General features: G+C 38.2%; 1 protein-coding gene across 6 annotated transcripts in view; it reads left to right on the forward strand.

Moving 5' to 3' along the window:
• LOC122535912 (disco-interacting protein 2 homolog A) overlaps positions 1 to 9,034 on the forward strand; it is a 41,566-nt gene extending 32,532 nt beyond the window's left edge. For 4 of the 6 annotated variants that reach the window (XM_043667822.1, XM_043667824.1, XM_043667825.1 and 1 more), the window contains 6 exons: positions 131 to 261; positions 1,107 to 1,493; positions 1,681 to 2,016; positions 2,131 to 2,427; positions 2,527 to 3,077; positions 3,803 to 9,034. In XM_043667822.1, the coding sequence (XP_043523757.1) occupies positions 131 to 261; positions 1,107 to 1,493; positions 1,681 to 2,016; positions 2,131 to 2,427; positions 2,527 to 3,077; positions 3,803 to 4,055 (1,955 nt within the window). In that variant the 3' untranslated portion in view covers positions 4,056 to 9,034. The remainder of the gene's footprint in view (positions 1 to 130; positions 262 to 1,106; positions 1,494 to 1,680; positions 2,017 to 2,130; positions 2,428 to 2,526; positions 3,078 to 3,802) is intronic. The other 2 variants (XM_043667823.1, XM_043667827.1) reach the window with 1 other exon arrangement.
• Positions 9,035 to 15,931: the final 6,897 nt, after the last annotated feature.

The following is a 15,931-nucleotide window of genomic DNA, read 5'->3' on the forward strand; positions in this document are numbered from 1 at the left end:
CAATAACAAACCAGTTCACGTACCTAGCTTTGATTTTCCGGCCTCAGTCAGGGGAGAGTGTGTGAGCTACTCATTTATTGGGTTGAGTGTTTGTGTTGGTTTACTAACGGAATGGTGCGGGGGCGTGTAGCGGGGGATTCTGTTGCAGACGTTGGTCCGGCCAGTGTCATGGTGGGCAACATTGTTCAGGGTAATAGACTAGCTTCGGCTCAAGGACGGGACATGGGTGTTCTGGACGAGGATAGTGACAATGCTAAAAAGGTTTGTCTCTGTAGTAGTTACAGTAGTCCTCACTTGAACGTCCGAACTTTTCCCCCGTTTAATTCTTTGGGGTTAGGTGGGTTTAACCCTTTGCGCTGGGCAACTGGTTCGCGGACCATAACGAGTGACCGAACCGTGTACGATAATTTGTCGTTATCTTTTTTTTTTTTTTTTTAACTCGTCGGTATGATATCACTGGATAGAAATTATTAAGAAGTAACAAATTTATTTGTTTTGCCTGGGTTCCATTTAAATATACTTAAAATTGAGGAAATGTTGCAATTTGGGACAAAAAATTCTCGACGTGCGGTGGCACGTTAGTCCAACGCAAAAGATTAAAATGTCCCACATTAAAGATTTATTTAAATATTACTTTTTTTTCATTTTAAGAAATATTTTATGTTTAATAATTGAAATAAACGTTTTCTTTCCTTTTTTTATATTAAAAAAAATTCCGTGCGCGTGTAAAATATTTCTTAAAATGAAAAAAAAGTAATCTTTTCATCTTTCAGAGTGGGACATAAATAATCCCACCAGTGCACTAACGTTTTAAATGAAATTCATTGAAACACATCTTTAGGTGGGTTAAAAAATATCCCACCATGCATTAACTGTAAAAAAAAATATGGGACAATTTTAAATCCACCTAATCCCAAAGAGTTGATCGTTCGTTATCGCTATCTTCATCTTGATTCTTGAAATTTGGACTTATCTCACTCTACCTTACCGACGTGCGACACTGATATTTCGATCCCGACTGCGGACGCTCAAGTAGGGATTGTTGTTTTTCGTACTGTTTTTTTTTCCTCCTGTTCTCGACTTACATTTTCTATTGTGTTTTTCAGTATCAGTTCATCTCTGAAATACTTCGATGGCGTGCTGTCAGTACCTCCGACCACGTGATATTCACGTCGTTGAACGCGAAGGGAGCGGTGGCGACATCGTTGTCGTGTTCGCAGTTGCACAAGAAAGCCGAACGGATCGGGAATCTGTTGCTAGATCGTGGAAGGATCAATACCGGGGACCACGTTGCGTTGATATTCCCCCCCGGTACCGACTTGATATGCGCGTTTTATGGTTGCCTGTACGTTGGCGCCGTGCCAGTTACGATTAGGCCGCCTCACCCGCAAAATCTTCAAACCACCCTGCCAACCGTTCGCATGATCGTGGACGTTAGTAAGTCTGTGCTCGTGCTCACGAATCAAAATATCCTGAAACTGTTGAAAACAAAGGTACATCGACGTGTCATGATTCCAATGTACTTTACACAATATCGATCGATATCTTGTGTGTTTAACCCTTTAACTGCTCAGTTTGAACGTCTACACCTTAACTTGGCTCTTATTAATCAGCGGTTAAAGTGTTAAAACGTCTCTGACGAACGATTAACTTGACTGTTCACTGTTCAATGTCGTACAGGAGGCGAATAACGTCGTCGACATTAAGAGTTGGCCGACGATTCTCGATATGGACGACATGCCAAAGAAGAAGCTACCTGTTATGTATCGAGCACCCACGGCGGAGATGCTGGCATACTTGGACTTCAGCGTCTCGACAACGGGAATGCTTGCAGGAATTAAGATGTCTCACGCAGCGGTGACGTCTCTCTGTCGTGCCATGAAACTTGCCTGCGAATTGTATCCGTCTAGACACATCGCTCTGTGTTTGGATCCCTACTCTGGATTAGGATTTGCTCTTTGGTGTCTCAGCAGTATATACAGTGGTCATCATTCTATACTTATACCACCGTCGGAGGTTTGTTTCTTTCTTTCTATCTTTTATGCCGAAAAGACTGAAACAATACTAAGAACTTTCTCAACACTGTACCAAGTGTGTACAAATTTTTTTTCATTACTGTTCTCTCTACAGGTGGAAGCAAATCCAGCGTTGTGGCTGTCGGCAGTCAGCCAGTCCAGAGTGAGAGACACGTTTTGCTCTTACGGTGTGATGGAACTGTGCACAAAGGGCCTCGGTTCTTCCGTTCACGCCCTGAAAGCGAGAGGCGTTAGCTTAGCCTGCGTTCGAACGTGCGTCGTCGTCGCCGAGGAAAGACCACGGATCGCGCTCACCACGAGCTTCAGCAAACTCTTCTCCGCCCTGGGTCTGAGTCCTCGCGCCGTCTCCACCTCTTTCGGATGTAGAGTGAACACAGCCATTTGCTTACAGGTTCGCTTTTTTTTTTTTTTTTTATTGAATTTAAACATGTTGTTTTTAACAAGTTATGAAAATTTCTGTTACTGAATAATAATCGTTTTATCGGAACAGGGTGCATCGAGTCCAGAACCTTCCACCGTGTACGTTGATCTCCGCGCGCTGCGTAACGACCGAGTGTCCTTGGTGGAAAGAGGCAGTCCACACTCGCTGTGCCTGATGGAGTCGGGCAAATTATTACCGGGAGTGAAGGTGATCATCGCCAATCCAGAAACGAAAGGACAGTGCGGGGATTCTCATTTGGGCGAGATTTGGGTGCAGTCCGCGCACAATGCCAGCGGTTATTTCACGATATACGGCGACGAGAGCGACTACGCGGACCACTTTAACGCGCGCCTCGTGACAGGGAACACGAACGAGGTTTACGCCAGGACTGGTTATCTCGGCTTCCTAAGACGTACCGAGAGCGTTCAGCAATCGGTTATCAGTGACATTCCCGGTGACACTTCCGCCGAAGCTGATCTCGTTCCTGGCGACTCTGAATTGCACGACGCTGTGTTCGTGGTCGGCGCGCTCGACGAAGCCATTCTACTTAGAGGAATGCGATACCATCCGATCGATATTGAAAACAGCGTGATGAGGTGTCATAAGAAAATAGCGGAATGGTAAGCGAACACAGGCATTCGAGTTAACACATTGTATACGCGGGCCATTTTGCATGCCTCATCAGTCCTACGTGGCGTGATTTTTAGCGATGTTAAAAACTTACTAATATATTGTGAATATTTGTTTCTTCTTCTTTAATTACTCGATGTTTTCTTACTATAAAAAATAATTTTTATTCTGATTAAAAAGAAAAAAAAAACACTAAATATACTAAACTATTGGCGATGTGAAACGTATTAACTTCAAGCAAAATAATATGTCCATACGTTGTAAAGATTTAGATTTATTTTTTCTGGTAGTAACACATTATCTTATTTTATATTTTGTAATAGAATTTCATAATTTTCAACACTATTATAATAATTGTACATATAGAGGCACAATAGTTCGTATCGTTTCAGTTAATTTTAACCTCTGAGCACAATAAGTCTCAAAATTACACATATAGTCCATAATGCTTCCACACGACGTATTTTATAATTTTCGGTGGATTGTAGAGTCTAAAATTTCTTGTAAATTTATAAAAATAGTCTCTACAATCCACGATTTTACTTTAACGCAGTCTGTCAGTTCGCTTAAGAAAAAGTTACGCTACCAGCGATACGTTGAAAACGTCTCCTGCATACAATGTGTTAAACGAACGCTGTAATGTCGATCTAAGATCGTTTTAACATTGCGAAGAAGACATCTCGTTAGTAATAAAAAATATTTGTACGATTCGCAGCGCCGTATTTACGTGGACCAACCTCCTGGTAGTGGTGGTGGAGCTCGACGGAAGTGAAAGCGAGGCTTTAGATCTCGTGGCATTGGTTACCAGCGCTGTTCTGGAAGAGCATCATCTGGTGGTCGGTGTGGTGGTCGTAGTGGATCCCGGGGTAGTTCCGATAAATTCGCGTGGCGAGAAGCAACGAATGCACTTGCGCGATGGTTTCCTAGCGGACCAGCTCGATCCGATTTACGTGGCGTATAACATGTGAGCGATGTCAGTGGATGTAGGAAATGCCGAGGGAGAGACTGATATCGTTCCTTGCGATTACATCTCTAGCACCACGTTGATGCATAAGTATCCTCGACTCGAAGTCGCAAATTTTTGTCCTTATTTTAAACAAGGCAGTATCTCTGTGGACGGACTGGAGTATAACGCACGTGTACGTACTTCTCAAAGCGAACGTCATCCCTAAATTTCTTTGAGAAAGAGAAACATTTCTCGTTTGTCGTTGATGCATCGAGAGGGAATTTTGTATGAACCGAGAAACAGAGACGATGCGAAATAGTCGCTTTAAACAGGCGAAATTTTGACAAACGATCAGTTCATAAAAATGAATCATCGAGCCAGAATATTCTACTTGAAACGATGAAAAATGTAGGAACAATACAACCATATATACAGCATCAACGATTCTCTATTCGCAGCGAAGGAACCAGAAAAAAAAAGAAAAAAAGAAAAGAAAAGAAAAATGTAAAATCTTGAACATCTTCAAATTTCAGACTGCCACAGACAGGTGTATACAGCTCAGACATGATTCAGCTGTTTTGGCTAAAATCGTGCTTTTATACATTGTATTACCTGAATATTAAAGTGACGGATAGTACCATTCATTATTTATCAACGACATCAGAACGGTAGTGAGCTTTTTTATAAGAGAAAGACGGAAGAAGTTATTAAAAATAATAATAATAATTATAATAACAATAAAAATAACTATTTAAAAAAAAAATGGACGATTGTTCCGCAAACTACGTACAGGTATATCTAACTATCTGATGTCTATTAGAAAATGAAGTAAAAGAATTTGATACACTTTATCGCGTAGACTCGTGTAGCTTAACAATTTTTTACTACGTAAAGTAACGGTTAGCTAACGTAATCGTAATTATCGTAAACGTAAAAAAAACGTTTTAACTATCGACATTTTTTCTAATATACGGTTTTGCTGAAGAAGCAATATACATACAGTTCGCTATCGCTCTGACTATCCAGATTTCGTTTCGGAAAAATTTCTACGTTGTTGGTCGTCTTACAACGATATTTACGATTGAATGGACTTGGAAACATGAACGAATGGTTTCAAATTGGTGAGGTGTTTGATCATATTTAGCTGCGTTGCGCACAACATCGCACTTTTTATACGTTGAAGTATTTATATTATATTGCGCAGCACGCAATAAACCCACAACAAACGTTGTTATATTTGTTCTGAAAATGTACCTTTCTTTTCCTTTTGCATATACGTTTATATATATATAAACGTCCATTTTTTTAAGTCTGTTTTCTTTCAATCTTGAAAGATACGTGAAGAAATGATTTATTGCGTGCTGGGAAAGGGTACACTTTGAAAAGTCAACCGAACACCCGAATCATTTAGTCAATTTTTTCATAACAAAAGAAGACTAAGGCGCCATTAACGCAAATTCGCATCTCAGGGTTTTAGATCATTTGTAACAAACAGTGTAGAACAATTTTCTTTGGATTGACATTTGAAAGGAAGAAAGAAAGGCAAGGAATATGATAGCACAAAGAATTCAAGCAAGAAAATATAAAAAAGTACAGTTGAAAAAGGTAGCGTCGATGCATCTGACTCTGCAGTTTTTCTCACACTTTAGTCGATGAGAGAAAAAAAGTTACCCTCGAGCTATGAATATCCGGTCATACATACACGCCAAAAATTTCTATTATACATACATACGCCAGATTTCTTCTACGTTTCTTACCTTCTCGTGCACAAATGCGTTCTTTTTCTGAAACTGGCCCTCTTGAGGGTCGAAAGCTCAATCTATGTATATGAACAGTGTTATAGTCGACTTTCGGGTTTGTCCAATTTCGTTTCTTTTCTTTTTTCTTTTCTTACTCTTACACGTTATAAAATATTGCCTCAGCTTTAGAAGTTTAGTTGCGTCGTTCATTGAGGAGATCTTGTATCATTGAGTTTTTAAGATAGGAGAACCGGACGAAGTTGGAAGAAAAGTGACAACGTGTGGCCATTATCGTTGGCCTATTGAGCAGAGAATTCCGAATCAAACCCGAAAGTCGATCGTGTCCTTTCTCCTTCGCACGGAGTTTTATTATTTTCGAGACGTTTTCTATCGATGTGTATATTTGTTGATAGTTTTATAATTTTATATTCTTATTTTAATACACAATGGCATACGAATACGAGACGCGCACTGACCCCATCCAGGGTCATTGCTAAAAATCGATTCATGCGACTAACAAAAGCGCAGATTTGTCAATTTCTTTTTTTTTTCTTGCGAGTATGTGTGTGTGTGTATGCGTGTGTGGGTGTGTGTGGGTGTTGTTAGAAGGCTCGTATTAAACTCCGGTGCCTGTTGCTATTGCTCTACATATCATAGTCTTGTTTTTTTTTTTTTTTTTATCGCACACTGCAAGAACACAGTGGCGCGAATGCAAAACTTGTTGCAAAAGATCTAGATTGTGCTAACGGTATTTGGCAATTTATGCAAAAGAGAATTAAGGCGAGTGTTGTGCAATATTTCTCGCTCGTGGCATCTCTCGAGTCGATCCCGGAGATTACAAAAGTCGTTTCGAAATCTAAGTCAATGAATGCGGAGAACTCGTCGAATACACGTGAATAGAAGAGACGAGTAAAACGAGCAAAGCGAGAAGTAATTATAACGACACAAAGCGGAGGAGTATGTCGAGTAAAAATTTAATACGAGCCTCGTCAGTTGGAAGTTGATTTATCGGCGAACAATAGCGATCATCGGCGACAGCCTCTCGTTAACGCATAAACGTCATTGCAAGTTATTAGTTATTATCTCAGATGCCGGACGTCCATTTACAGGCGTCGTGTAAATACGTATGTACGAAAGCAGAGGAATTAGGATCCTTTTCTGCGACACGTCTTACATTTCTGACAATTTCTTCCCCTGTTTATAAGTATAATTTTCATTGTGATGTTGGTTTGGCACAGCACGCAACGTGCACAAAAAAAAAAGGAAAAAAAAGAAGATCGTTTATCCCTTCTTTTGTCAATTTTATTTCGGTAGCGACGAGTTGAGTGACTAATCAGACATGAGGGAAGAAAATGTAAAACGTTTCAAGCGTAAAGGTTGTTAAAGCACGGTTCTGTCGGTCTGTTGCCTCTCTTCATTATTATTATTATTTTTTTTTTTTTTTCTAATGATTATCGTGCCATGTCACCTTGCGTCCTTTTGAGCTTTTACGCACGAAGAAACGAAACGTCCGTGACGAGAACGAACGAAACTACATAATCATGCTCGTATCGATTCACCGGTTATTTTATTTAAATATAGTAGCCGATCGGTGAGATTCTCGGGACGTTGTTATTAATCCACGTAATAAGCGTAAGTAAACTAAGTAAATAGATGCCTGCGGATATAAACGGGCGAATCCGCGCGGCGAAAAATCGCTTTCCTCGTGCGTAGAAGATCCGATAACACAGCGGTGCACCCCGATCACCGGTAGGAATGTGCAGCGTCAGCAAAAATTTTTATCGAGTTCGACTAAAAAGAAGGAACCCCGTTTTCTTTTTTTTTTTTTTTTTTTTTTTTTTTTTTTCTATTTATTACGCAGCGCTGTATACGACACGCGCGCATTGTTTCCTTTTCGTTCCCCGGTTGCTCTATCCATATTTACAAAATGTGTTCCAAGTATGGTTTCCAAGTACAAACGTCGAGATCGTGTTCTCGCTCTTTCGAGTGGCTCGTTCGTTTACTGTGTGCAATGTCTGTTCAACAAACAAAATTTGTACAGGTCGGTTTGCATCATCTTTCGGAGTGTTTTTTACCAAGCTGCAACTTGAGTGAGTAGTGAGAGGGAGAGGGGAAAAAAAAAAAGAGCGACTGAGAGTCTTTTCCACGAAAGTTTTTCACTGTCGAGAAAAAGTATTTTCATTGACGAGTGTTGAGTTGACGATGTCCACGCACGACGATGTTCACACACGGGCCACGCAAATGGGGTGGACCACCGGTGGAGGATCGAACGAAAAGAAAGGGAAGGAAGAGAAAACGTTACGCAATCCTACGAGTGGCGTTGAGAGTGCGTGCGTGCGAGGAACTTGGTTGTATTATGTATAAATGTTGATAACTAATTGATAGAAACGTGAAAAGGTACTTTGTCACGCCGTTTTGAAGACCGCCGTTATTATTATCATGTTCGACATGGAACAACAAAAACAAACAAAAAAAAAAAAAAAAAAAAAAAAAAAAAAAAAAAAAAGGAGTCGATCGATTGTCAAGTCCCCCAGGACAATCTTTGAACAATGGTATCGTGTGACCCTGGATCACCGTGGTTTTAATGGTCCTAGGCTGTGTAAATATTACCCTTGTATCCATTGCGTTTAGAAGTTATTAAGGTACAATATAGTTTGTACGTTGGAGTATATATATATTATATATATATATAAATATTACCACACACAGAGTAAAATAATATAAACGGTCGCTGTCCTTACCAAACCGTAGCATTTTGCCTGTATATCACAGTCGAACGAGAATATTAATACTATTTCGTGTATCCATCCTCCTTTATCCAGTATCAGCCTCTGCGCTCGTTCCTTCGTGTCATTTCGATCGAGACGAGGAGAACGAGTGATGAAAAAAAAAAAGAAAAAAAAAAAGGACATAAGCGAGAAATCGAATCACAGAAACTTGTAGGAATATCTTAGCAATTTCTATAGTCCGTAGCGGACTTTTTCCTTGTTTCAGATTTAAAGGAAGAAACAGAGAGAGAGAGAGAGAGAAAGAAAGAAAGAATAAAAAAACGAGAGAGAGAGAGAGAGAGAAAGAGAGCAACAAACGAAGGGCACACGATCCAAATCCGTACGACACAAACGGTCGTGTATCGTTACTACGTGTTGCCCTCGTAAATTACTCGAAACCCATTAAACCAAGCGCCTCTTTGTAATCCACTCGATATTCACGAGGAGCTTCGCGAGCTACCATCAATAAACGTAATGTAAATTTTTTGCAACGAGCTACTCTGTTTTAATAGCTATATCCTGCTGTTCTCCTCGCTTGTGCAATAAATGTCAGAAAACTGTCGCGACGATCCATTTCATTCGTACAGGATTTTGTTTTCCTGCTTTGTTCTTATTTTATTTCTAATTTTATTTAAATGTGTTATATTTATATTTTATTACTTGTTCGAGAACGGAGACTTTATTTTCCAAGTACTTCTTTTTATTCAATATTACCTGTCGCTATGTGTAATTCGCGTGTGTCTATAGAAATTTTCATAATTCTCCAGTTAAATGTTAACAAGTGAAAGGTAAGTGTGTACTACTAATGTTTATTGTTATTAAACTCGCAGTATTTTTATACTGAGTATCCGAATAAATTTTTTAAATTTCTCGAATTTTTTTTTTTTAACACAGTATATATGATTTATAATTTATAACATTCGCCACATATGTAACGATAAATGCAAGATACATTTTAACCCTTTGAAGCATTATTTCAGTTTGTGAGAATATGCATTTGCGTGCTGAAGTATGCTCGACAATAATTGAATAAATTATAATAAAACAACAAAATTTTTCAGTTTTATAAATATTATATTTTATTAATTTATAAATAATTACATGTAATTGCAATTAATAACAGTTTTTATTAAATTTTTTCAATATTTTTAAAACTACTCTATAATGTCATTAAATTTTACTTCAACAGCGGATGCAAATTTTTTTTTTACTCGTCATTGAGCAAAAAAAAAGAGCCATCTTTTTTTGACGAGTATACTCGACGTAAATATCAAAACGATTAAAAGTGAACTTAGCCTAAATCAGGAATAAAGTCGTAGGCAACGTCTATTAAATACGCGATGTTAAAAATTATATATAACGATTTTTCTTTCTCTATCTCAAAGTATTCTAAAATGTATTAAAGTCACTAAATTTTACTTCACAGGAAATACAAATTTTTGTTTACTCGTCATTGAACAAAAAAAAAGCCATCTTTTCGTGACGAGAAAAGATTAAAAGGAAATTTAGCCTAAATCAGTGACCACAGTTGCAGGCAACAATCTTCTGTTAAATACGTGAACTCGGTTCCATGAAGGTACAACTTTAGCTACAGTTCGTATCGCAAGAATCACGAAACAGCGGTCGCGCGGGGTTCGTAGTTAATGCGTAACAGGCTTTAACCTCTTGCGCTGGAATGACGTGCCACGCACGTCTAGAACATCTGGCCCAAAATAGCAATATTTTCTCAGTTTTAAGTATACTGAAATATAACCTAGGCAAAACAAATGATAAATTTATTACTTCTTGGTAATTTCCATCCAGCAATATACCGATGTATTCAAGAAAGAAGACGAATTATTGTATACGATTTGGTCATTCGTTATGATCCGTGAAGCAGTTACTAGCGCAAGAGGTTAAAACTGCGGCAGTTCGGAGGTTTTCGCGCCGATAAACAGCCCGGCGCGCTGCGATTGGCCAGCGTGGAAATTTGATTCCGTTACGTGTTCTTTCTTTTTCTTTCTCTCTGTCCCTCTTCTGGTTCCCACCGCGCGTCTACCGGTCGTCGCGCGAAGGAAAGAGACCGAGAGCAACGCGTTTTCCCCAGGGAAGTCGACGAAACGACTTCGAGTCGAAAGAGGAGGCCTCGGGCCGAGCCAGTCTCTAGCAGTCTGTCAGTGACGGTGGTTTCGCGAACACGATTCTCGTGCACACGCTTGGGGGAAACCTGTACGTGCCGGGTTGGACAAAAAGAAACGTTTTCTACGCAAACGCTCTATTGGGCTCTGCTGGCAACGCGCTGTGTCGCCTGAAAACAATGACCGCAGTACGTTGTTCCAGCGGTTAGAAATACCGAGTAGTATTATCGTCAATCTCGATACGAACCGTCTCGTTTTTCTCGATCGAGGCCGATTCTCGACGGCCACGCTACCTCTAGGAACGGCTCCACGCACCTCGATCACGAGCAAGGGTATGTAAACATTTCGATTTCCCTTTTTCCGATCGATCGTCGGGAACAGGATTCTTGATTTTTGATTTTTCGACGACATCCGTTGGTTTTTTTAATCTTGCTCAGTCGCACGTATCGGTAACTAATTGCGTGGCCATTTTAACTTTTATCATCGCCGACGCGTGATATTCGGTTGACAAAAGCCTCCCCGTATACGTTCACCGGATAACGCTCCAACGACTCCGAAATGTCTCCCGGCGTAAAGTTTTTACGATTTAACAACGAACAGTAACACGTGGTGCACGTGTGTACGTGCCAGTTCTCGAGATTTTGATCGTAAACGACGTCGCTGGACAACGTAAAAATGCTGTATGTGGGTACGTTGCAACGTTGTTCTCCTGTAAAAGGGAGAGTGCGATTTGTAGCTATTTGTAGCTATTTGTAGCCATTTGTAGCCATTGTTGTGAAACGCCTATCCCTTGCTAAAGACTGAGTCAAAGAACAACGGTGGAGGAACGTAACTCTTGCTTATTTTTCGAACTTCAAAGCGTGACATGCGCTGACGTCCATTCGACAGCGTAATATATATATATGTATAACGTGTATAGTTATGCACGTGTGCACAACTATAATTATATACAGTCTGTGTATACACGCGTGTGCTATACTTTCCTTCTTTCTTTACACGAACGAGGCGCACGGGATTACGTGTTTGTTACAGCGATATTATGGAAATACAGTTACACAAGAAGCTGTATAATCGGAGTGATCGAATTAACGTATTGTTGACGAAGCCGGTAGATGAACTGGAATTTACGTGGCTCGAAGAAAGGAAAGGCGTTTCTCGTTTTTCTAAGTTCACACGCAGTAGAAAGTACACACGTGCACGTACGCTTTGGTTCGTTGTCCATTTATAGACGATCACAAATGGCGAATTAACCTTTGTTCGTCGTTAATCTTTGTTGGCAATTTGTTGAACGTTGATCCGCGCGTTGATTACGAATTACATTATTACAAGATTTCAGCCACACGTTTTATCTGTTTAACATCATTTGAATAAAATACTTCACGAACGAGGAAGAAACGGAGAATGCCACAGACTTGCTCGTTAATTTTTATGTTGTACGATATTTAATATACATAATTTAGTCTCCCTTTATTTCTTAACAGATTCTTTTTTACAGAATTCTTATACTTTTTTTTTAAACTACTTGTCAACTTGATTTGGTATTTTTCCCGTAAGTACTTTTATGATGGGCAACAAAAGGGTTACTATGTTTCTTTTTGAATTTTGTAATTATCATTTTTTTTTAGTGTAATTTTACACTTCTCTTTCCTCAAACCTTCAGCTTCGCTCGCTGTTTTTCATTTAAGTTAGAACTTTCTCGGTTGGCACTTAAAGGGTTAAGAAAATTGAGTTTCGATATTTTAGTATGCTAGTAAGAAAATTAATACTTACGCTATTTTACGAGGACATTTTATTACAATTTTTATTATAACAAATTGTATTTAATACAATAGTTTTAGTCTATTTAATATTTAATATAAATACAATTTGTTATAATAAAATTTGTTATAATATTAAATAGAACTATTGTATCTGTTTAATATAATAGTTCTATTTATCACAAACAAAAATGAGAAATCACGAAAAATGGGCGTTCCTCATTTTTCCCCTTACTCTTCATTTTTCGAGTCCTGCAGTCATATAGGGTGTTTCAAATTTAAATGTCAAAACTTTGGGAGAATGTAGGAGACCGATAAATTAAGAAAAAAAAGTCTTTTAGTGATTTGCTCGTTTTTGCCCCATTTCGGAGAAAATTGTGAAGAAAGAAAAACGTTCTCCGTTTTACATTTGTTTATTTATAATTATTGTCATCTATCATCTACATCATTTGTCTAATGAGGATACTGTTCAAAATGATATCTTCTCGTATTGAGAAGCTAGTCATTGTCCTAATGACGTTTGAACTACAGTCTGGCTATTGATTGGTAAATCGAATAAATTTACTGAACAAGAGCGAGAAAATGAAAACATTTTTCTTTCTTTTTTTTGCGAATTTCCTCCAAACGGAGTAAAGATTTGTTTCTTTCTTAGTTCATCGATTCTCCACGTATTCGTGAAATTTTGACATTTAAATTCGGGACACCCTGTATATATCTGCACGCAGGTACAATAGTACATTGACTGCACGAAACATCGAATCAATACTCGTCTCGTAACTGAAAGCCTGTTGTATAATGAAGTATCTCTTACTCTTTAACTTGGAATTGTTAGAGTTATTCACATTGATTAGACTAAATAGTTTTTGAAGTTGTACTCGTACAACAGGAACAAACCTTGGTGATAAAAACCAATCAAAAAATTCTTGCTTCTTCTTGGTATTGAAATATCATCCAATTGTTACGAGTAATTGGAAACGTTTGAAACTTTTTTCCTTATCAGAGTTGCCAAGTAACCATCGATTGTCATAAAATGTTAATAATATAATAGACGGTGGCCGAGCGCCATTATGAATTTTTTCAGTCTCACGTTACATTCACACCGTGTTTCCCAGTTTAACAAAAGAACTCGGAGTTTAAAAAAAAAGTTCGGAGAAAAGAAGAGAAAAGAAAATTCAGGCACAAAATATAGTTTCCCTGCTTCACTATTATCGAAAGCTTTTTGCTAAAGATAGACGTGAAAAGGTGATGAGTAAATGCGCATTTCGAACCTAACCATAAAGTAGCTTCCTCCGTTACGCGCGGTGGGCAATGGGAAATAATAAATGGCACGCTCGTTCGCGGCCGTATTTTCGACACGAAACGATTGCAACAAATCATTCGGTATTCACAGAACAGCGCGTTCAGGTAGATTTTAGATCGATGTCTCGCTAGTGAAATTGGCCCGGATTGGTCACTGGCCTTGGAGGGGAAAAATTCGTTAACTTGAAGGTAGCGTTGAGCGAGGTTCGTTGCGAGGTATGCAATCGTTTAACACGCCCAAAGTGAGGAAAACAAAAACATGCTTTAACACTAAACTACCAAAGTAGTCAAAATGATCAATTATAATTTTTGTTATTGTCATTTATAATTTTTGTTAGGTATTTTATAGACACAAATGACGTTCGAGTTTAGCACGCCTAAAGTGAGGAAAACAAAAACATGCTTTAACACTAGAACTGCCAAAGTGGTCAAAATGATCGATATATAATTTTTTTTAGATATTTTAGAGACACAAATAGCGTATTTTTAAAGATTTAGAAAAATGTACAAATAAAAGCTTGTAGTATAATACTCTATTGTACTATAAAGTTTCTCTATTTTTGAGACGTCAATGTTTCTGATGGAAATTTTATGCCTTTAATCGTCGGTAGTTCTACGTGTTAAATTGCTACTTGACGCTTTGTACGTTGTTTCTAGAAAAACCAAGAAGTCACCGGTGAATAGGTACTTCCGTCGTGCTAGCATGCAAAATCATCTATGTACACGTGGCTCACCGCCATTGGGCAACCATATATATATGTATATCGTGGGCAATTTAGGTTGGAAGAGGTTTCATCTTACCTTGCCTTGCCTATTGTCACGTCTTCTACCTGCTTTCAACAATAAGCGAGGTTCTTCGAACTGAAAGAGGAGTTAATCACCAAAAATAGGTTATTATCCAAGAGTGTGTATAGTTGACAGAAGTTAACTGTAAAACGTGTCGAATTTTTCAGCCAATAACGTATTTAAAATTATAATATAAATGATAAAAAATTATAACGTATATATATATATATATATATATATATAAATTATATGAAATATTTGTATTTTGTAAATACATGTTGAAATATCATCGGGCGATATCAATTCGACATTAGGAAAGAACATTTGTCTTTTCAAACGATTAAAAATATTTTACATTCTCTGAAATACATAGTGGAGATGCAAAAAAAAAGATCTATCTTTTTGATTCTCGAAATTTTATATTACTTGCATTGTTATTACGTAACTCGTTATTGGAAATTGCTACGGTACACGTTACTGTTGCACGAATAGTAAGCTATTCACGGAAATAGATTTTGTAAATGCATCATTTGTTCTCGCAGTATAGTGAGGGAACTAGGTCTCGCCGATACTTTTTTTTTTGAACGTCTGTATTCCAAACGCGATTAACAACAATAAGTCAGACTAACAATAAGTCTATTACGACTTTGTTCTTTGACCCATGTTCATTATGTTTATAAAGCACCATAATACAAACGTCCTCTTGGTGAACGTGAAATGGTCGACACCTTGCTAAGTCTCTAAATTTCAGTCCTTTTCAAACTGAGAATGCTCCCGATCGATCAACGTTTAATCTTCTATAACGACTTGTAGTATTTTCCCATTGCCGGAAATTCCTAGTTATTTCTAATTACTACCTAGTTGATGAGGTCGTTCCGATTGCTTCCGCTTAACGAGTTTTTACTCTCTTGTCGCCAGGAAAAATCAATATCTTTGCGCACGTTTCCTCCAAATCCACAGTGATTCAGATCTCTGTTTTCATTTCTTTGCTAAAATATAGGACCATTTTAAGTGAGCGTTTAGAGAAACGACAGTGTTCGATTAATTTAATCAAAAAATGGATAGAAGATGATAGAGCGATGGCAATAGTTTCTGTTCTTATTAGGGCTGTCATTCGTGGGTTTGCTCGGATATTTGTCCTGATCTTCAAGGACGTTCGAAGACGTGTGAGATTTCTTGTAGTGATCCGAGTTTTTCTCAGAGTCCCAAGTCCCAAACTTATTTAGTCTTTTTGAAATAAAAAATTGCCTCCTTCCCCCTGAAAATCCACAATATCTTCTTTAAGAGAAGAAAACTGCAGTGTGACAAGTTTATTTTATGTGTGTGTATCTACATACTTCTATATTTTTACCTGCGTTCTCCAATGTAGTAAGAAAAGATCTTGTTGCAAATAAGACAGCTTGTTGAAGCTTATAATTGTAACATTATCCAT

This window comes from Frieseomelitta varia, unplaced genomic scaffold, assembly GCF_011392965.1.
Source record: "Frieseomelitta varia isolate USP_RPSP 00005682 unplaced genomic scaffold, Fvar_1.2 scaffold_786, whole genome shotgun sequence".
NCBI lineage: Eukaryota > Metazoa > Arthropoda > Insecta > Hymenoptera > Apidae > Frieseomelitta > Frieseomelitta varia.